The sequence below is a fragment of the Ursus arctos genome, unplaced genomic scaffold (genome assembly GCF_023065955.2).
Source record: "Ursus arctos isolate Adak ecotype North America unplaced genomic scaffold, UrsArc2.0 scaffold_23, whole genome shotgun sequence".
NCBI classification, from domain to species: Eukaryota; Metazoa; Chordata; class Mammalia; order Carnivora; family Ursidae; genus Ursus; species Ursus arctos.
The window spans coordinates 8,646,774-8,669,881 of record NW_026622908.1 but is presented as its reverse complement, the minus strand read 5'-3'; the positions used below and the strand labels follow the sequence as shown (position 1 = coordinate 8,669,881).

The 23,108-nt window shown below is 40.0% G+C and overlaps 1 protein-coding gene and 1 pseudogene across 2 annotated transcripts in view; both read right to left on the bottom strand.

Annotated features, from left to right (window-relative positions):
• Positions 1-977: 977 nt before the first annotated feature.
• On the bottom strand, positions 978-19,591 carry LOC123001770 (L-lactate dehydrogenase A-like 6A; annotated as a pseudogene).
• A 3,273-nt stretch (positions 19,592-22,864) lies between these two features.
• LDHC (lactate dehydrogenase C) overlaps positions 22,865-23,108 on the bottom strand; it is a 44,480-nt gene continuing 44,236 nt past the window's right edge. For both annotated transcript variants that reach the window (XM_026512246.2, XM_057317312.1), the window contains one exon: positions 22,865-23,029. In XM_026512246.2, the coding sequence (XP_026368031.1) occupies positions 22,865-23,029 (165 nt within the window). The remainder of the gene's footprint in view (positions 23,030-23,108) is intronic.

Below are 23,108 nucleotides of genomic sequence, written 5' to 3'. Positions count from 1 at the left end.
TTGTTACCTTTCTAGGCTTCACTAGACCATAACTGTTTTCATCAAGACGAAAGGAACAGAGTGGCAGGTGCCAAGCTGTACGCCTGAGAATTCAGTCAGGCCACAGCTAAGTAGGAAGGTAGAGTGCCTACCTGCTTTTATCGGCACTCGAAGTCAGTCTTCTGGTGAGTGATTCTGTAGCCAAGTTTGTGGAGCTCCATGAGCTCTGTTTCATGCAGAGCTCAGCTAAGTAGAACAGAATTTTCTGTAAAAATGAGTAGAAAATTCATGAGGTTACAAAGAAAGGAACAATTTAAGATGTTTCAAGATGCTTAGGAAGCCAGAGAGCCTACTCTAGACTTCTTCCAAGAAAAGAATGCCCACTTTGGTCTCAGTCATCACTGAAGGGTTTATACAGTTTAGATCTTCTATAAAAATTATCAGAATAGGGGCGCCAGGCTAAGTCGGTGGAGCATGCAACTCTTGATCTTAGGGCTGTGAGTTCAAGTCCCATGTTGGACGTAGAGATTACTTTAAAAGAAAAAAAATCAGATTTTATCAGAATAAAGGCTAGCAAGGTCGAATCAAGGTTTAATTTAGTATTAGGATTGGGACTACCATTTAGTTATTTCTGTGTACACATTCATTTTTACATTGTATCAATGACCATATCAGCCAGCCAGAACAAAAGAATCACAGTCTCTATAAACGCAGTATACACACATCATTCTTTTGAACCAAATGGCAAATTTTTATATATATATATATATATAAAACACATACACATGGGCAAGAGCTGCGATCACGTAGGAACTGTAAAAACGAAGTATCATCCAACATCTGGCTGCTCAAACATCTAGAGGGCTAAATAGAGAAGTCACTGTTGCCCCCTTTTTCCACTTTTAGGAATTTAGGTTTATTCAAAATTTTGACATCTCTAGATTTCTATAACTACTGTCTCTCCTTCCTTAACTTCAGAATGGAAGCTTTAAGCAACTTTAAAGCTTGAGCTCCTTCTGAATTTCCCAAAGAGTTTCTGCACTCTTTTTCAAACGAGCCTCCTCTTCAGGGGTCAGCTTTACCTTTATGAGATCTGTAACACCATTCAGTGCTCTCAGGACACAAGAAACACTAAGGAATCTACTACTTTTATTCCATAGACGCCCTGAAAGGAAAGGCTTAATACTTTCTTTCCTTCCTTCCCTCCTTCTCCCCCCTTCCCTTCCCTTTCTTCTCTTCCTTCCTACAAAGGTCTGCAATATCAAAAACAACAATTGCTGGGTAAATGAGTATTTAACAGCCTTGTGGTATAAATTATGGCAGAAAAATAGACCACTAGGACAGAGAACAATACAAAACAGATGGTTAGACATATCTGTTGTTCACATTCACCAGCCATCTTTCCACATGGGCCCCAGGCTCTGGCCATGTTTGCTGGGAACCACTGTCCTTTTCCTATCTCCTTACCCCAAATCACTTCCTATCAGGGAATCACTTCACAATTCCCAATGATTTGATTCCGTTTTGCTTTAGCCTGTCACATTAGACTAGCAGGAGAGTCTTACCAGGCCTCAACTTCCCCTTCTCCTAACTGCTAGTACTTTTGTAACTAGTGCTTCTTCCTTAGGTCTCTTCACTGGACATAATTGGAAATCTTAGAGAACAACTCAAAATGGAGCAAGACCTATCCACAGTGGTTCCCATTGTAGAGTTGAACATGCAAAAAAACTTACTTTTATATAATTGAATGTAATAAACACCAGGACAAAGATCTACAAAGATAAGTCCCTCTACCACCACCACCACCCCTTTCTCTGTCTCCTCAGCAGCAGATACTTTCGGAAGATAGATGTTTGCACAAGATCAACCTGAAAACTTAATTGTTCCTCACAAATTCTCTTTTACCCCTATCTTATGTTAATGTTAAATGATTTTTCAAACATGAACCTCCTACCTTACTTACGGTGGAAACTGGATGTAGTCTCCTGAGATTCTTCAAAATACTTTCCATTAAATCAGCTTCAGACAGGGAAACACCCCGAGAAGTATATCCTTTCTTTTTAACCATCTCATCGCCACTGTGGAGTTAGGAGAAACCGTGAACATAGGAAGTTAACTTTAGAAGAAATGTCACCGAACATCCATTTTGTGGCACCTATCTCGACGGCGCCACAAAAATGAAATGTTTCTATCAGCAAGTTCCCCTAGAAATTTCTTACAGCAGTTGGTTAAGGTAAACAGTCATGAGGGTAAGTAGAGAGATAAGGAAATTGATACGAAATCAATTTTACCAGTAACAGTACAGACTGTGTAACAGTTTAAAATACATTGTCAGTCAGCAAGTGAGTACCTGCTGTGTTTAGGGTTAGGCTCAGCAAGGAGTGGGACAGCCTCCGTCCCTGCCTAAGAATTTATAATCTGGTGAGCTAATGAAAAGTGTGGGACATAAAACAATGTGTATTTGAGGGAGCTAATCTCATCCCCCGGCAGAGTTCAGGCCCACATCTAACCTCCAGGGACCGAAAGTGCAAAACGAACATATTACCTGGCAACTACTTCTCTGTGGACCTTTTCCTTCTGCTCGGGATCTTTATCAGTTCCTGTATCTGTGTTCAGGTCCTTCAGAGAGACCCCAGCAATGTTCACTCCCCTCCACACAAGAACTAAGAAAAAGACCCCAAAAAATCGTTTTATTACATGGTATTATATAACAGGCATTTTTTTTAAGCCTTAGCAAAACTGTTATAATTGCACTGAGTGGCTTTCAAATAGGAATGTTGACAGAAGTTATCAAAAAATTCAGATGTCTAAGTCCCCCCCCCAAATATGCTAAACTAAGATTTCTCCAGAGATAAGGCCCATAGTTCTATCATCTTGGCAGAGATTCTCCACACAAGAAAGTGACGGTTTTAAACATTCAACTATAGTTAAATTTTAACCTCCATATGAATGGATTTCAAGGGTTCTTACGAAAAATGAAGGAAAAAAGGACTGCTATCTCCACAGCACCCCTCCTCTTCCCTATAATATTCTCCAGTCAATATGAAGAATTCGTGGGGCGCCTGGGTGGCACAATTGGTTGTGTCCTACTCTTGGTTTCGGCTCAGGTAGTGATTGCAGGGTTCTGAGATCAAGCCCCGCATCGGGCCTGCACTCAGCACAGAGTCTGCTTGGGTTTCTCTCTCCCTCTCCCTCTGCCCTTCCCCCTGCACTCAAGCTCTCACTCTCTCTAAGCCGTGTTACTTGAATTACGGTACTGACATTTCTAAACCAGAGTATCCCAGGTTAAATATAAACGGTATCATGTTACTTAGTGCCGCATTAAGAAAGTCCTTGTTTAATCATCCACATGTAGGGTTATAGTAACATCATCACTTTTTTCAAATCTGTGAGTTTTTCTGGTAGACTGTTATTAAAATGTGTTTAAATACACTATTAAAAGGCTCTAAAGGAGAAGAAGTCCTTTTCCCCCAGTCGGGAGCTATTTTACCGCATGATGAACTTCCTGTATGGTCAATAATGTCTAAATACATTTCAGAGAATGCACAGCTCAGCTGTGCTTTTAGGCTTACCACTCGAGTCTCCATGCTCTCCCAGGACCAACACATGACAGCTTTCAGAATGGATACCAAGCCCCTGCCCAAGAAATGGAGACGGGCAGTGTCCCGATTACAGCCACTACCAATAACACGGTTTATGGGAAATGCACTCAACTTCCAGGCTACGTAGGTTAAGATACCCACTGAGAAGAAAAAACTGTCAGAAAATGAGTTCGTGTCAGAAAATGTTTTTATCTGGGGCACCTGGGTGGCGCAGTCGTTAAGCGTCTGCCTTCGGCTCAGGGCGTGATCCCGGTGTTCTGGGATCGAGCCCCACATCAGGCTCCTCCGCTGGGAGCCTGCTTCTTCCTCTCCCACTCCCCCTGCTTGTGTTCCCTCTCTCGCTGGCTGTCTCTCTGTCACATAAATAAATACAATCTTAAAAAAAAAAAAAAAAGAAAATGTTTTTATCTAACATGATCCATTTTTTAGGTTTATCTAAAACTGGTAAATCTGATGTTTTATGGGAGAAAAAAACATGGTTCTTTATCAACTCCAACTATACCACAATTCCAACAATATCCACCCAATAGAAATAAATTATGAAAACCCTTTTTGTGTCTACCTTGCATAGTCTGTGTAAAACACAGTAGTAGGTTTACTCCATAAAAAAGTTTGAGAAATGGGTGCCTAGGTGGCTCAGTCGGTTAATCACCTTTTTTTTTTTTTGTAAGATTTTGTTTATTTGATAGAGAGCACAAGCAGTCAGAGCTGCAGGCGGAGGGAGGGGGAGAAGCAGGCTCTCCGCTGAGCAGAGATCCCGACTTGGAGCTCAATCCCAGGATCCTGAGTTCACGACCTGACCTGAGCTGGAAGCAGCCACTTAACCGACCGAGCCACCCAGGTGCCCGAGCATCTGACTCTTGATTCCAGCTCAGGTCCTGATCTCAGGGTCATGGGATCAAGCCCCCAGGTCAGGCTCCACACTGGGCGTGTTGCCTGCTTGAGATTCTTTCTCTCCCGCTCCCTCTGCCCCTCTCTTCTCTCTCCCTCTTAAAAAAAATAAATAAATAAACATAAGTTAATGAATGCTCCCTTATCAAGTCTTTTAAATGATAGTTTTCCTCAGAGAATAACCCATTTAGAGCAAAAAGCTCAGGTAAGGTGGGAACAGAGAGAAACAAGCATAGATCTTAGAATGTCATTGTCGAGCAAAACATAATCAGGCCTTAGTCCCAGGAGGCAAAGGAAAGATTTTTGGTATAGCCTGATGGTTTGGATGTGTGAGCTAGTTTAAACTATTAGCTTTATCAGAATATTTTTTCTTATTGAATTTAAAAAGTGGTAACTATAAGCCAAAAGAAGGTCAGTGTAGCTGCAGGAATAGCAAAAATGGAATTTTCAACAAAAAAGCATTAATAGGGACAGAGATACTACACAGTACATGAAACAATTCAACAACATATTGTAATCATGAACGTAGAAGCAACTAATAAAATGGCCTCAATATATGAAGAAAAATTGGGAATTCCAAGGTGAATGTGACTCATAATCAGTGGAAACTTTCAACATATTTAAGTCAATAATAATTAAAAATCAGTAGAAATTAGTAATAACTTAGTAAAATTAATAAGTGCGACTGGGGGCGCCTGGGTGGCACAGCGGTTAAGCGTCTGCCTTCGGCTCAGGGCGTGATCCCGGGGTTCTGGAATCGAGTCCCACATCAGGCTCCTCCACTGGAGGCCTGCTTCTTCCTCTCCCACTCCCCCTGCTTGTGTTCCCTCTCTCGCTGGCTGTCTCTATCTCTGTCGAATGAATAAATTAAAAAGCTTTAAAAAAAAAAATAAGTGCGACTGAATATAGAAAAATCATCATGCCCAATACAGTTTTTTCCCTTAAATAATAAGGAACATTTACAAACACCATCAATTAACTAGATCGCAAACTAAGCCTTACTAGATTCCGAAGAGCTGATATTAATACCCTAAAAGTAACAAAATACCACAGAAACCTCCCAAAAAGTACCAACTGGTTTGTTTATATTCTCAAATGCATCTTTAAAACAAAAAATCAGTGACAAGAGTTATTAATCATAAAGTAAAAGGAAGTAAAGAACAGACAATACTAGGGTAAAAAAAAAACAGTATCTGTAAAATAGAAGGCTAGTTGTTGGGGAGAGGAAAACTCCAAATTAGAAAAATATTTAGCAAAACTAGGAGGGGAAAGGGCAATGTCCCAAACAAACAATATTAGGAAACAGAAGTAATCACAGAGAAGTTCAAAAAGTCGTAAGATACGACCTTAAGGCCGGGAGGCTTGATTGCGGTGGAGGGTTGGGGGGGGGTACAACTTCTCATAAAATATGAAATACATGCCGGTACATTTAAACACTTGGATGAAATGATCAAGTCTAGAAAACTTCCTAAAATGACTCAAGAAATGGAAAATAAACATTAATGAGCTATCAAAAATCTGTCCCCGTACCATTTCAAATTATTTTCCAGATGAGTTTTATCAAAACTTCAAGGAACAGCTCATTCTTCTCTCATGCAACCTGTTTTTTATTTGATAACAAAAAGATTTTGGTAGGAACAGTAAAACCCTGACACCAAAACTAAGCAAAGACCACAAGAAAAATAAACCCATATCACTTATTTACATAGATGCCAACAAGTACTAAATAAAATACTAACAAATAAAATTAAGTGGGGTCTTTGAAAATACTTTATGACCAAGTAGAGTTTACCCCAGAAATGCAAAGACAGTTCAGTATCAGAAAATCAATTAATATACCACATGGATTTAAAGGAAAAGACATTAATGATTATTTGAATTGTAAAAAAAAATACGAAATTCCAAGCCCATGTAGGGTTTAAAAAATAAAACTCAATCAATCACCTAGGAAAAGCAGGAAACTTACTTAACCTCAAAAAGATATCTGTGAAAATCCAAAACAAACATTATACATAATGAAGAAAAATTAAAAGCATTTTCATTAAAAGTCAGGAACAAGACAAGGATACCCACTACCAGTGTTTCTAGTTAACACTGTACTGGAGATCCTCTTAGCTAATGCAATAGGACGGGGAAAAGATAAAGGTCTTAAGAATAAACAAGTCTTTATTTGGAGAGGGTAAAATTAAGAGAAAATGTTTGATAATCCATGAACTACCGAAATTAAAGAACAGAAAGAAAAAAGAACAGAGACGTGAGACACCATTAAACACACCAACACATGCATTACAGTAACACCGGAAAGAGGAGAGAAAGAAGCACAACAGTTATTTGAAGAAATAATGGCTGAAACTTCCCAAATTGATAAAACATTTATCTGCACACCCACGAACTTACGGAACTCCAAGTAAGATAAACTGACAGAGATTCTCACTTAGACACATTATAGTCAAACTATCAAAAGCCAAAGAGAAGTATTGGAGATAGCTAGAGAAGCCGGACAAGGGAGCCAAAATGAGTTACCGGCTGACTTCTAACCTGAAGCAAAGGAGGCCAGAAGACAGTTGAATGACGTCCAAAGTGCTGTAAGAGAAACTCCACCAAGAATTCTCGACCTCGCAAATCCATATTTCAAAATGAAGGCAAAATAGAGACATTCCCAAATAAAGAGTGAGAATTCAGACCTGCCTGACAATAAATACCAAAGGAAGTTATTCAGGCTGAAAGGAAGTAATACCACGTAACAATTCAAATTGAAATGAAGAAATAAACAGCACTGGTAAGGGCGATATGTAGCAACTGTAAAAAAAAAAAAAGTATGATTTATATGTACATAATTTTGTAATATATATTTTATATATAAAACTTATAATTTATAGATTAAAATGTGTGTATAGACACACACACCCTTATTTAAAACTGCATAAAGCAATTATCTGTAAAATTTCATTACTGGGCCTACAGGACACAGAAATAAAAGGTATTTGACAATAACAACCCAGAGGAGGGACAAGAGAAAGAAGCTGGAGTAGAGCAAGGAAGTGACACCAGGCATTAACTCAAATCCAGATGGAGAAATAAAGAATACCAGCAATGGAAAAATAAGGTCAACATTAAAAACTTAATAAATGTATATTTTCTCCTCTTAGCTTCTACAAAAGACACAAGATTACGTATATAAAGCAATAATTATAACACTATTGTTGATTCTGTAATATATATAAACGTAATATATAAAAAAATAGCACAGAAGTCAGTGAGGGACTGATGCCAAAATGGAACAAAGTTTCTGTATTTTGTTGGAATTAAATGTGCAAAAATGTGAAGTAGATCATAATATGTTAAGCTGTATATTGTAACCCCAAGAGCAACCACTAAAAAACAAAAACCCTCAAAAACCATAGTTAAAAACAAATAAAGGAACTAAAATGGTACTTCAGAAAATATCGCCTAAATGCAAAAACACTCAGTAAAGAAGGAGCTGAGGAACAAAAGACATAAGACATATAGAAAACAAATAGCCAAATGGCCAACATAAATCCAAACGTATCAGTAAAAACGTTCAATGTGAATAAATCCATTCAAAAGGCAGAGTTTTGGGCCACCTGGGTAGCTCAGTCGGTTTAACATCTACCTTCTGCTCGGGTCATGGTCCCGGAATCCTGGGATCGAGCCCCACATCAGGCTCTCCGCTCAGCAGGAGCCAGCTTCTCTCTCTGCCTCTGCCTGCCATTCTGCCTACTTGTGATCTCTGTCAAATAAATAAATAAATTCTTTAAATAAATAACAATCTTTTGTTTAAAAAGGCAGTTTTTCGAACTGGATAAAACAAGATCTAATTATATTGCTCTGTAGAAGAGTCACACTGTAAGTTTATGGGGTGCCTGGGTGGCACAGCGGTTAAGCGTCTGTCTTCGGCTCAGGGCGTGATCCTGGCGTTATGGGATCGAGCCCCACATCAGGCTCCTCTGCTATGAGCCTGCTTCTTCCTCTCCCACTCCCCCTGCTTGTGTTCCCTCTCTCGCTGGCTGTCTCTATCTCTGTCGAATAAATAAATAAAATCTTTAAAAAAAAAAAAAAAAAAGAAGAGTCGCACTGTAAGTTTAAAAATATAAATAGCATCTGAAGCAAATATAACACTGTTAACTACACGGAAATTAAAGTAAAAATAAAACAAAAAATAAAGATATAAATAGGTTGAAAGTAAAAGGATGGAAAATTATACGCCATACAAATGTGAACCTGAGTAGTTCTATTAACGTCAAATTTTTTTAAAGTTACTAGAAACAGAGGGATATTTTAAAATAATAAAAAGTAATTCATCAGTAAGTTATAACAGTTATAAACATACACCCCTAAAATACATAAAGCAAAACTGACAAAACTGAAGGGAAAAGTGAACAATTCAATAACAAAAACTGAAAATTTCGACACCCCACTCTTGATTATGGAGAGAACTGTTCGGGTAATCAGCAAGGACACAGAAGACCTGAACAACCACATACTACCCACCAATTAGAACTACGTGACACAGAGCCCCCAACCACGGCAGAATATACATTCTCAAGGGCATTTGCCATCTTTTGCATGCTAGGCCACAAAATAAATCTCAACAAATTTAAGAGAGTTGAAATACAAAGTATATCCTCATACCAGAACAGAAAATTGAAATCAGCAACATAAGGAAATCTGAAAAATTCACAAATATTTGAATATTAAACACCACGTTCCCCTAAGTAACAAGTGGTTCACAACAAAATCTTAAGAGATTCTTCCTGCCCCTGCCAAGCTATTCAGAGGCAGAGGCTCAGCTGCCATGTAAGGGTTGCCTCCCCCGTAACCTACCGCCGCGGCCCAGGAAGGCATTGCTGCTGGAGGTGTAGTGGACGTTCATACGGCTTCACGAGAGGTGCTGAAGACTGCCCTCGTCCCCAGTGGCCTAGCATGTGGAAGTAAGGAAATTGCCAAAGCCTCGGAGAAGCACCAAGCCCATCTTTGTGTGTTTCATCCAAATGTGATGAAGCCATTCACGTCGGGCTGGTGAAGCTGCTTCGGGGAGCACCAAATGACCCTAACTGAGGCTGGCAACGAGAGACGGGGATGAGCAGGCGTCTGTAAAGCTGACAGCGGGAAAACTCCATAAAGTGACCGGCTGCCGTCGTGTGGTGGTTAAGGACTAGGACACAGAACCTCAGGCCAATGACGTCATTAAGCAGTACTCTGAGTGCAAGACAAGAAATACAACACTTGGCTCTTGCTCCTCAAAAGAGAAAAAAAAGTCTTAAGAGAAATTTAAAAATACTTGAGACAAATGAAACAAAAACACATACACCAAAATTTACGGGATGCAGCTTCTCAGAGCTTAAAGGGAAATCAATACCCATAAATGCCTATTTCAGAACAAGAAAGATTTCAAATCAGGGGCGCCTGGGTGGCACAGCGGTTGGGCGTCTGCCTTCGGCTCAGGGCGTGATCCCGGCGTTATGGGATCGAGCCCCACATCAGGCTCCTCCACTAGGAGCCTGCTTCTTCCTCTCCCACTCCGCCTGCTTGTGTTCCCTCTCTCACTGGCTGTCTCTATCTCTGTCGAATAAATAAATAAAATCTTAAAAAAAAAAAAGAAAGATATCAAATCAATAACATAACCTTCTATCTTTAAAAATAAGAAAAAGAAGAGCACACTAACCAAAGGAAAGAGAAGAAAAGATAATGAAGATTAGGATGGAAATAAAAATGAAGCAACATGAAATTCAATAAAGAAAACTACTGATATCAAAAATGGGTTCTTGGAAAAGATCAACAAAATTGAAAAATCTAGGCTGGCCAAACTAGACTGACCAAGAAAAAGAAGAAAAGGAATCAAATTACTAAAACCAGAATGAAAGACAGAATCATCACTACTAACCTCAGAGAAATAAGATTATATGGGAATAGTATGAACAACTATGAGCCAACAAATGAGATAATTTACATAAATAGGTAAATTCCTAGAAAGACAAAAACTACTGAAACTTATTCAAATAGAAAATCTGAATAGACATACAACAAAAAGAGATTAAATCGGTAATTGGGAAATTTTCCCAAAAGCAAAGCCTTCACTAGGGAATTCTAGTAAACATTCAAACAGTACCAGTCATTCAAAAACTCCTCCAGAATGGAAGAAGGAGCACTTTACAACTCATTCTATGAGGACAATATTACCCAAAGGTAGACAAAGACCCCTCCGGAAAAACATCTGCCCTCAAGAATATAAATATGAACATCCTCAACAAAGTGTTAGCAAACCAAATCCAACCGCATTAAAACGGATTCTACGTAATGCCTAACGGGGATTTATCTGGGAATTGGCTTAACATCCAAAAACCAATTGGTATAATAATAAAGTCCAAACAAAAAGAACATTTGACAGGGGCATCTCGGTGCCTCAGTCAGTTAAGCATCTGCCTTTGGCTCAGGTCATGATCTCAGGGTCCTGGGATCAAGCCCTGAATCAGGCTCCCTGCTCAGTGGGGAACCTGCTTCTCCCTCTCCATCTCCGTCTCCCTCTCCCCCTCCCCACCCCCACCTTATTCTCTCTCAAGTAAATAAATAAAATCTTTTTTTTAAAAAGCATTTGACAAAATCTAACCCCATTCATGGTAAAAACCCTCAACAAACTGGGAATAGAATGTCCCTAATATAATAAAGAGCATCTATGAAAAACACACAGTTAACATTATCCTTAAACTGGGAACTAAGATAAGGATGCCCACTCTCACCACTTCTACGCAATACTGTATTAGAGGTTCTAGCCAAGGCGATTAGGCAAGAAAGAAAGAAAAACCATTCAGATCAGAAAGGAAAAATAAAACTATATTCACAGACATCATCTTGTATATAGAAAATCCTAAGAATCTTTTAACTAAAATCTAATCTAAAAATCTAAAAAAGTAGATATGTAGACTGAAAACTATAAAACATTCCTGAAAGTAATTAGAGAAGTCCTAAATAAATAAATAGGAAGATATCCTATGGACATCGGTCAGAAGACTTACTATTGTCAAGATGGAAATACTACCAAAATCAGTCTACAGATTCAACGTACTCTATCGAAATCTCTGCAGGCTTTTTTGCAGAAATTGACAAACTGGTTCTAAAACTCATGGGGAAATGCAAAGGACTCAGAAGAGCCAAAACAATCCCGAAAAGAACAAAGTTGGAGGAGTTAACACCTCCTGATTTCAAAACTTACCACAAAGCCACAGTAATTGACACGTGTCTAAAACTATGGAGTAATCTTCGTATGTTATTAAACTAAAGAAGATGGAAGGGCTCCTGGCTGGCTCATTTGGGGGACCATGCAACTCTTTATCTCGAGGTCGAGTGTTCGAGCTTCACACTGGGTGTGGAGAGTATGTAAATAAAATTAAAAAAAAAAAGAGGATGGAGAAAAGTATACATAGAAACAAAAAACGTTTTATAAACAATAAAAAAATTTAATGGAGGCTAAAGGGAAAAGAGGACAGAGATAGAAGCTAGACTTCTTGTAGCCATATAAATATTTAATACAATTATCAAACAAAATTTAAACAGCAGTTCCTTGGGGTGCCTGGTGGCTCAGTGGGTTAAGCATCTGCCTTTGGTTCAGGTCATGATCCCAGAGTCCTGGGATTGAGCCCTCCCTTGGGCTCCATGCTCAGCGGGGTGTCTGCTTCTCCCTCTCCCTCTGTCCCTCCCCCTGCTCCTGTGTGCTCTCTCTCATGCTCTCGCTCTCTCAAATAAATAAAATCTTTAATAAATAAATAGCAGTTCCTCGATATCAAAATTAAATGAATAAACGTAGTCACGTACTCAGTTTTATCTACCTGCAGACAAAAACCTATTCCAAATGACTTTAAAATAATTTTTTAAAAATATTTCATTTCTTCATTTGGCAGAGAGAGACAGCCCGTGAGAGAGGGAACACAAGCAGGGGGAGTGGGAGAGGAAGAAGCAGGCTCCCAGCAGAGTAGCCCAATGTGGGGCTCGATCCCAGAATGCCGGGATCACGCCCTGAGCCTAAGGCAGACGCTTAATGACTGCATCACCCAGGCGCCCCTAAAATACAATAATTTGAATATCACAGCCTAGATTTCTGAGCTCCAGACTCAATCGGCTACCTGTTTGATATTTCTTCCTGAATGTCTTCAGATATCTCCAATTTAACATGTCTCGATTGGAAGTCTTGATTTTTCTCCCCTAAACCCAATGCCCTCTCCCACTTCCCTCACTGATTCCCACCCCTGGAAAGCATCCAACCCAGGTAAATGGAGCCACCATCCAAGTAGTTGCTCAAGGAAAAAACCCAGAAGTCATTTCTTATTCCTCCCTGTCCCTCACTACATACAATCAGCAGTCCTGCACATTTTATCTCCAAAATATATCTTGAATTTGTCCACTTTATTCATGCACCAGTGAGGAGCTGCACAATTCTGGAAAGTCAGGCAGTAAACTAGAGTGCTACGTTCACTTCTGCACCCTCAATAACGTGGAAAACATCTCAGATATGAAAGTCTTTAGAATGTAAACTTCAAAAATCATATGATGAAGCAAATTATGCTTTCGTACATGCTAGTATTTAAGGAAATCTTCAGTATAGTACATACACATTGATTACAACTGTGCAAAACACATGTTACTTTAACAAAATCAGAACGTATTCTGGTTATTTTATCAGTTTAGAATTTAAATATTTTTCTCAGGGCCCCTGGGTGGCTCAGTCGGTTAAGCAGCTGACTCTTGATTTCAGCTCAGGTCATGATCTCAGGGTCCTGGAATGGAGCCATGGGTCAGGCTCTGTGCTCAGTGGGAAATCCGCTCGAGGATTCTCTCCCTCTGCCCCTCCCCTTGCTCATGCTCTCTCCCTCTCTCCAATAAATAAATAAATATATATCTTTTAAAAAAATACTTTTTTCTACCAAGTTACTAAACCCACTCACACTGCCCCACACATAAAAATTCTTCACTGAACAATCAAAACAAAGCTGACCTGAATTGGAAACAATAATCAGTTTGCAGCATGGGCTGTACTGGATAATACTGGGAATCATTAATTTAAACATGGACACATTTCGCTGGACTAAATCAAGGCGTGTTTCTCCTTTTATCTGGCATGCACCTGCTATGATAATCACTATGTTGGGAGTTTGTAGTGACAAGGTAATCTGGGGAAAGACTTGAACAGAAAATATATTATGGAAGAAAACATCTGACATTTAAGTACGCCTTTCCTGTTAGGTTCAATCACCATACTGTATTTACTAAAGAGTGGGCTTCCTTAGATCTACTATGCCCATAGCACTCTTTTAAATTCAGGAAATGTCACTAAGTTTTATTAAACTTCAGTAAGTTTTCCTTGTACATTTTTTAAAAACCTCCTAACAGGGGCACCTGGGTGGTTCAGTCAGTTATCGTCTGCCTTTGGCTCAGATCATGATCCCAGAGTCCTGTGATCGAGCCCCATATTGAGCCCCGCATCAGGCTCCCTGCTTGGGTGGGAGTCTGCTTCTCCCTCTCCCTCTGCCCCTCCCCCCGCTCATGCTTGCTCGCTCTTGCTCTGTGTCTCAAACAAATAAATAAAATCCTTAAAAAAAAAAAAAAAAAGAACTTAGGCTTTTGAGTCAAATAGAACAGGGTTCAAACCCTTACTCCACTTTATTTAACTCCAGTTCACAGATGATCATCTGTAAAAACCTCACAGAGCTGTGCTAAGGATTCAATATATACATAAAGTGCTCAGCTCTGGCACAAGTATCTGGCACAAAACAGACCCTCGATTAACGATAACTGTTACGATAACTACTATTACTGCTGCTCACAGGGACTCATTCTGGTGCTGCAGGAAACCCTGAAAATAAACGGAAGTAAAACCTAATGAAATCTGAACAAGATGTTAGGAGTATACAGAGTAGGGAGCAACCAACTTTATAAGAACTGAGGAACGGGCACCTGGGATGGCTCAGTTGGTTGAGTGTCCGACTCTTGGTTTGGGCTCAAGTCATGATTTTCAGGGTTGTGAGACCAAGCCCCACGTCAGGCTCCATGCTCAGCAAGGAGACTGCTTGAGATTCTCTCTCTTCCTCTCCCTCACCCCCTCCTCCTGCTCATGCTTGCATGCAGGCATGCTCTCTCTCTCTCAAACGTATAAATCTTAAAAAAAAAAAAAAAAACCTGAAGAAGTCTTCATAAAGGGAGATAAAGATATGATTTTCTTATTTATTCATGTCACATTAGAATATTTATAGTACTTAACTATGACAGTAATCTTTGCTAGAAACAATGTTTGGCATTTTCATGAAGATCCACTGTCTCACCAGTCCATCTGCCTTCATCAATACCCACAAAGGCAAGTTCATCACTGAAACCCTAAAGGAAATGAGTCAAAAGCAGGGGGAGGGAGTAAGCCTCTTAACTGAGTGAAGGGTGAAAAAAAATTCTAATACCAAAAATCTATGTGCACCTTATGAGTTATTAGACTGAAAGGAGTCATAATATGTTCAACATTTCATGCTATAAAAGTCCAAACCTGGGGCACCTCGGTGGCTCAGTCGTTAGGCGTCTGCCTTAGGCGTCATGGTCCCGGGGTCCTGGGATCGAGCCCCGCATCGGGCTCCCTGCTTGGCAGGAAGCCTGCTTCTCCCTCTCCCACTCCCCCTGCTTGTGTTCCCTCTCTTGCTGTCTGTCAAATAAATAAATAAAATTGTAAAAAAAATAAAAATATAAATAAATAAACAAATGCATGAATGTCCGAACCAGAAGAGATACAAGTTACAAAGAAAGTTTCAGTTCACAATTAGGAAAACAACAGAAGCTGTTTAAACAGTAGAAGAGTCTCTGCAGGTATGAACACCGCTTTAATTCAAGCTGAGGCTGCACAGTGACAAAGCAGGGATTCTGCAGAAGGAATTTCTCATCAGACTATGAACTCCTTGAGAATAGGAAGTGTTCACTCATCGCCACTGTGGTGCTTAGCACCCACCTAGCACACAGGAGCTCCGGAACAGTTTTTTAAATAAATGGATTAAAATATAAGGCCCCTTCCAACTCTAAAATTTTATAGTTCTATAATTAGGCAATATTACCCGCAAAAACTAATCAGTACTATATATTTCTAGCATGCTACTTTACATGTAAGAAAGGAGGGAAAATAACGCATTTTATTTGCAAAAGAAACACTTGAAGATACACAAGAAACTAATTTAAATCGGTGCCTATAGAGACGTTGAGGGAAAAGTTGGATGGAAACTAGATGAAATATACACTTTGCCAGGTATATCTGTTTATATTACTTTTATTTTGTAACCCTGTGAGTGTATTATCTTTTGAAAAAATGTTTTAAATAACTACAAATTTATACAAATTTTAAATAACTAAAATTTTCACTGAAAAAAATGACTTTTCTAGTACTTAGAAATAAATAATCAAGCATCTACAATTTAAGCATATGTCCAACTTATATTGTTGGATATTTTACTTTATTCTAATTAATGGAAATCCAAAGGCAAGCACTTTAAGTTTTAAACTAGATCATAGCTGATTAGCCTAGAAGTCTAAACTCTATCACAAGGGAAATGTTGTTGCTTAAGGAGATGCCGATGCTTTCTGGATACTCTGAATTATTCAGTGATTGGAGTAGTATATAGCAGAATTATATCGTATCGATAAAATTATCTATGAAAAGCTGTTTTTAAAAATATACTGCAAACCCAGTAGCAATGAGCACACCCAACACCCAGACCTTGGTTTATATAATACCATTCTTCAATAACAGGAACTAGGGATCCTTGGAAAAAAGGCTGATTTGGGCCTAGAGCAGAAAATATATAAGATGAAGAAGCTGAAACATAGTGCCAGGGAATAAAGAAGTGCTCAAAACAAAACAGAGGGGAGGAGGGTGTGGGATTGGGATAGGCCGGTGATGGGTAGTAAGGAGGGCACATATCGCATGGTGCGCTGGGTTTGTACGCAAATAATGAATCATGGAACATTGCATCAAAAACTAATGATGTACTGTATGGTGACTAATACAACATAATAAAAATTATTATAAAATTAAAAAACACACCGTCTGTCGATGGGGTATGTTAAAGGCACACAGTAGCCGCCTGAATAAGCTTCCAGTGGCCAAAGCAGGAACAATTTGAGAAACAAAATCAATGAAGACATACTGGTTTATAACCCAAAATATAAAATAAAATCCACGAATCCATACTAATATTTACAAATGAATTAATAGGGTGAAAGAAACCAATCTCCCATGCAGAACTCCAAATAATTTATGTAGACATTCCACTCTCAGAGGGAGCAAAACTCCCTACTCTGTGAGTGTGAGCTGTACATAGAGACTTCCTTCCAAAGAGCATGGTATGAAAAGGGGGGGGAAAGAGTAACTCTAAGTACAGAAACCTGATACGACCTCAGCCAGGTGACTGAGGTCAACACCAACCATGATAAGTCATGTTTACAGTACGTACTCTGGTTATGATGTGATGAAAATGCCACTTTAAATCTGTGTCTTCCTCCCAAAACTCCATAACCCTAGTCTAACCATGAGAAAAATACCAAATTCCAATCGAGGGGCATTCTACAAAATACCTGACTAGTAATCCTCAATATTGCCAGTTATCGAAAGCGAAGTACGAAACGGTCAACCTAGAGGAGCCTAAGGAGACACGATGACTAAATGTAAGGTGGTATCCTTGATGGGATCCTGGATCGGAAAAAAGGACATTAGGTAAAAACTAAGGAAATCTGGGTAATGTATGGATTTTTAGTTAATGATGACATACAGATGTTGGCTCATTAATTATGACAAATGTACCATATGATGTTATTAACTGGATGTGACGTAAAGATAGAACTCTGTACTATCTTTTCAATTTTTCTGTAAATCTAAAACTGTTCTTTAAAAAATAAGGTTTAAAAAAATAAAGTCTATTACAAAAGTATTTTAACGCAATCTCTCTGGACACTTTCATTACTTATAAAAATGAAGGTGGGTAGAATATCCACTCTCTGCATTTGCTATCCAATACTTTCTCCCTCTTAACATGCATCTGGCTTTTATTCTTTCGTTCAACTACTAAGCATCTATTACACTAGGCGTGGTTCTAGATTTGGGATACAGCAATCAATGGAATAAAGATTCCTGCCCTCGTAGATATCACATTATATTAGTGAAAGTTTATGTATTGTGGTATAATTCAGTAATTTTAGAAAACATTGTTGTTTCTTTACTAGGTTTGTACCATCAATTTCCACCGATAAAGTAATAGACAATTCCTACTGACAATTCTTCCTTATCAGCAAGGAGCTATTTAAGGTATCACCACCTTCTTGGGGCGCCTGGGTAGCTCAGCTGAATGAGCACCCGACTCCTGATTTGGGCTCTGGTCATGATCTCAGGTCCTGGGATGGAGCCCTAGGGAGAGCTCCACCCTCAGCGTTGGGATTCTTTCTCTCCCTCTGCCTCTACCCCTCCCCCTGCTCTCTCTCTCTCTCTCTCTCAAATAAATAAATAAATCTTAAAAACAAAAACAAAGGTATCACCACCTCCTTGAATGAAAGAAGTTGCCAAGGCTGGGGCCAGGAGAGGAAGAGGTTAAAGTGAGCCTTAAGCTGGGACTTTGTAGGGTACGGTGCACCACATTTTCTGAGACATACAAATGCTGTAGTTGTCAGCATCACAGAATTCAAGCTCTAGGCGCTTGTGGCTATTACCTATTTCTTATGGAGAGCGCCCAATCCTTCCCAAAAAGGACCTTCAAAGCGAGATAGTAAATAAATTTTTACCTCAAGGTTTTCTGTACATATTATCTGTATGCTTTTCTATTCATGCAACCTGCCTTTGTAAAACAGACCTAATAATTACTTTTGGGATTTCCGATAACATATATAAAGCACATTGTTTTCATTACTATTGATGTTGACAACAAACGTATTGGTTTTCATGTAAGTGTATTCTTCATTAGCGATGATGACACGCCTGATAAAGGCATTATAGTTGATAGGACAAAACGAGTCATTGGGAATTCATAAGATTGCTAGGAGCAGCAGTTGACAAAGGCTGACGTTCTTAGTGCCTTAAGGACACTTATGTCATCTAGGTGAAACCCAGAGCCACTCCTTTAAATCCAATAATCATGCCAGGAATAAAGGCTATAGAAAGGCAGCTTCAGGAAATTTTATAGATATTCCATTAATAAAAGCAAAGCATAGCTCCAAGAGTTTATTATTATTTACTAAAACATTATGGATTCAAACCAGGGTAATGTTCTTAGAAAGGGGTCAGAATCTTTTTAGTCCCCTGTCTAGTCATTTAACTGGAAGCTAACTTTATCTGCCACATCAATGCTATGAATTAAACACTTAAAACTAACCTCAGATGGATAAGGAAGAAGGGAAATAAAGACAGAGACTAGGAAATAGGGGAGAGATTTTTAAAGGAAAAAGACCATTGTATTTGATACTAGGAGGACACCCACAACTGACAAGTTGTACACTTTTTTCCTGCCATCTATTTCTTCAGTGTGTGTGTGTGTGTGTGTGTGTGTGTGTGTGAGCTGTTTCCTAGTCAAGCGAAGGGGTACTTCATACTGTCATCACAGGAGCGAAAGTGAAATGTCAACATTCTAACACATAGGATACCATCATAAAAAATAGAAAAAGCACCCCAGGCCCTCTGGGTGAAACAATTAGAAAAGCACACCTTTTCCTCTGGACTAAACCAGCAGGGACTGGATAGGGCCCCCACTCACCCCTTTAAGTGGATACAACCTGACAACCATATGCAGTAGCCTTACATCCAAAGGAGGGAATCTTGGTTAACCCTATGGCACAAAGCGCATAACTTACTTTTAATAAGACGCTGATCGCTAGGCCAAACCAACGGCTCCAGTTCCTATAATGGAGATTTTATTGCGATGAACAGCCTCCTCCGAAGTGAAATTCTTAGTTCACCCTTGACGGTCGCCATCGTGGAAACCCAACAGAGTGAGGAAAAACTGCAAAGCCACTTCGAGATTCGGAATTGACCTATAGTGAGAAGGGCCTTATAGAGAACTCCTGGGTCCAGTGGGGAAAGAGGTGCTGTAGACCCAACAGGGAACGACGGAAGTGGCTACACAGAAGCTGGGCGGTTTCTGGCCAGCAGCCCAACATCCAGGAGGCAAACCAAGGGGGGGCGGGGGTTGAAGGGTAGAGGTGGGGGTGGGGAGAAGGGTGGTACAGTTAAGAGGAATTAAGAAGGAGTGAAGGCAAAGGGGCTGCTCCACCAAAAATGATACGACAGTGAGGACAGCCCTTCCTCCCCTCCCCACCCCCTAGCCCAGCTCTCAGCTCCGGGACTGAGACCAGGCTCCCTAGGCTCCGGGGGAAGACTGCCAGGCACGCGGTACTTCCGGCCACACTCACGCGGGTGAAGGGCCAGCCACCCCTGACCGGGATGCGTGCGGTCTGCAAGGCACACAGAGCCATCCTCAGGCAAAAGAAATCCGCTCCCGCGGCGCCCACGCTCCGGCTGGTCCGCAGGACTCCAGCGGCCCAGCTCATGGCCGCCCCCTCGCGAGGCAGACGAAAAGAATGGAGGGAAACGGTAGAAGAACTGTTGAAGTCTGCAAAGGGGAAAACCATTGGCTACTGAGGCTGCGCAAGGCCGCGCCCAGCTCATGTGGGCCTCGTGGGGTCTTCGCACACCTGGAGCAGACGAGCGGCCAGGCGGTGGGCTCTGATGCTCTGCACCTGCACCAGCGGAGGGCTGCGGTGTCTGTAGTTGGCGGGCTTCAGGGAGGCTCCTTGGGCTCCTGGGCTCTAAGAGCACGAGGTGCAAAAGAACAATGAACTAGAGAGCCTGGGCTATCAAACGGGGTACTGCTTGCCCAGAACTCATCCACTGGAGAGGCCGAGTCAATTTATCTTTTTTTTTTTTTTTTTTAAGATTTTATTTATTCATGAGAGACAGAGGTAGAGGCAGCGGGAGAAGCCGGCTCCCTGCTGAGCAAGGGAGCCCGTGTGGGACTCGATCCTAGGACCCTGGGATCATTGACCTGAGCCAAAGGCAGATGCTTAGCCGACTGAGCCACCCAGGCGCCCCCCAGTAAATTTATTTCTAACCAAACCTTATCTGGATGTATCCAATAAGGGCTTTTGGACTCTCTATTGGGAACTTTTGGCCAGAGCTGCTGGAGAAAGAGATCTCCGTGCTACTTTTAACCACTCACAAATGTGAGCTAAAGCAGAAACAGTAAACAATTTTAAAACCCTCTATGCAAAGGAGATTTTTAAATAAGATATGAAACCCTTAGAATTTGATCAGTGCAGGGCTGATAACCATTTCCACTAGTGGATGGGAAAGCTCAACTCATTATTTATGAAGTATTTAAATGCAGAATCCAGGGGCGCCTGGGTGGCACAGGGGTTAAGTGTCTGCCTTCGGCTCAGGGCGTGATCCCGGCATTATGGGATCGAGCCCCACATCAGGCTCCTCCGCTATGAGCCTGCTTCTTCCTCTCCCACTCCCCCTGCTTATGTTCCCTCTCTCTCTAGCTGTCTCTCTCTCTGTCAAATAAATAAATAAAATCTTTAGAAAAAAAATAAATGCAGAATCCAAAATTCCCCTCTTATCCTTTGTCTGGGATACACCAATACCTAATTGTTTTCTCATTTGTGAATCATAATACATAATACACCTCTGACAAATTCTTTTAGAAGAAATAGAGCAGTGTTTCTCAAACTTTTTTTCATTATCTCTCCCTCAAGGGCCTTTTTAGACTTTCTCCGCCAATCCTTCAGCTCCACTCACCCCCAACATGAAATTAAAGATTAAAGAATAAGAGGGGCGGCTGGCTCACTCAGTCCATGGAGCAAGCGACTCCTGAACTCAGGATTGTGAGTTCGGGCCCATACTGGGTGTAGAGATTACTTAAAAATAAAATCTGAAAAAAAAATAAACAAGATTTTGTCTGGTAGGGTTGAACTTCAGGGAGTGAAACCTTTGTAATATCTAATATTCTCCCTCCACCCCCCCATAACCATTTTACACTCTTGGGGGTGATATTGCCCCCTGTTGAGAATACACAATGTAGAGCAGTTTTACTTCCTAGAATATTCCTTGTAGAAACTATATTTTGCACTCTTTCAATATCTGCAAGGATTTCCTAAAATGAAGTTTTAATTTGGTGTACAAAGAAGAGCTTAAAAAAAAGGGCAAAATCCAAACTAGACTCCCCTATCCCTGCTATCCTAACTAAACTCTCTCATAATCGTGTTTTGTGCATTCAACGGAAGAGCTGAAAACAAGGTAAAAGAACAGAATGATGGGAAACTAATCATGTTCAGCAGTAGAGGACTAGAATGAAAACTATTCAGACTGCAAGAATAAGAGTATGAACTGTGACTCTCCACCCAATGAGTGAACCTCCACTAAAGTCATGTATGTCCTTAGGACCCGCACACCTGTCTTCTAATTTTTCCCACTAGTCCTGTCCTAGTCTATTATAAATTATTTTGGTCCTGATTTCTTAATTTTTGTTTAATTGCCTATTTCCTATAACTGCCTTAAATTGTGAAATCAAGGAAATATTTCATATATATGTGTTCTATGTTTATGTAGATATAAATCAGAAGTACATATATGCACTCATATACATGCATGTCAATAATCAATTAGTTGAGGTACCCTAAATACTGTGAGATGCTTGAGGGCATAAATCACGTCATACTGACTTCATAACCATAACACAGCAAGCATAGCAGTAGTTTGCTCAACAAATGACCTAGAGGGTGATCTAAGCTTCCTGTGTGGCATTTCAGCAGAGACACCAAATCAACTATTTGGGTTTGTATGAATTGGAACAATACTTTCAGGTTTGAAGACATTTATTTTTTTATACCATAAAAGTTTTATTTGTTTCCTTCTGATATACATGGTCTTAAAGATAAGTACTTAGTAAAGATCATACATAGACACCTGAAACTAATGAAGCAATGTAAAGTAAATATTCCTGTGCCCTAACAGAAGAATGAAATTTTAACACTAGAAAAAGTGCTGGTTGTTTTGTGAGAAAAATCATGGTTTATATTATAATGGGTTGTTATACATACTCTACTAACTTGAAGGCAACTCTTACATATGACGTACCTCAGAAGTATAACTTGCGTCTGTATAGGTTGGGTATCATTAGAACAGAGCTATAAGAGATTCAGAGAGAAGAAAGCCCTTTACCATTTCCTTTTCCGGGCCTTGCAGGACTGAAGTTATGTCATGGGTCTCCAATGTTGTTTTTATTCTTTACAGATCAGATTAAAATACTTTCAAAATGTAAAATATACAGTCTGATATCTTCTGTTTCTACAAAACAGTGGAATATGAAGAGGCTTTAAAACATCAGCTCTTTTTGGACATTCCAGAGTGTGTCTGCACTCTTCTTAAAAAGGGCCTCCTCCTCCGAATTCAAGTTAACTTTCACAATATCTGAGACACCATTTCGCCCCAAGACACAAGGGATACTGAGAAAGATTTCTTCAGTTATTCCATATAAGCCCTAAAAGGCAAAATTAGATTGTTCAGTAACCTGATATGGAAAAGCAGTTATGCAAGAGAGCTTCAGAACAAGAGGATAC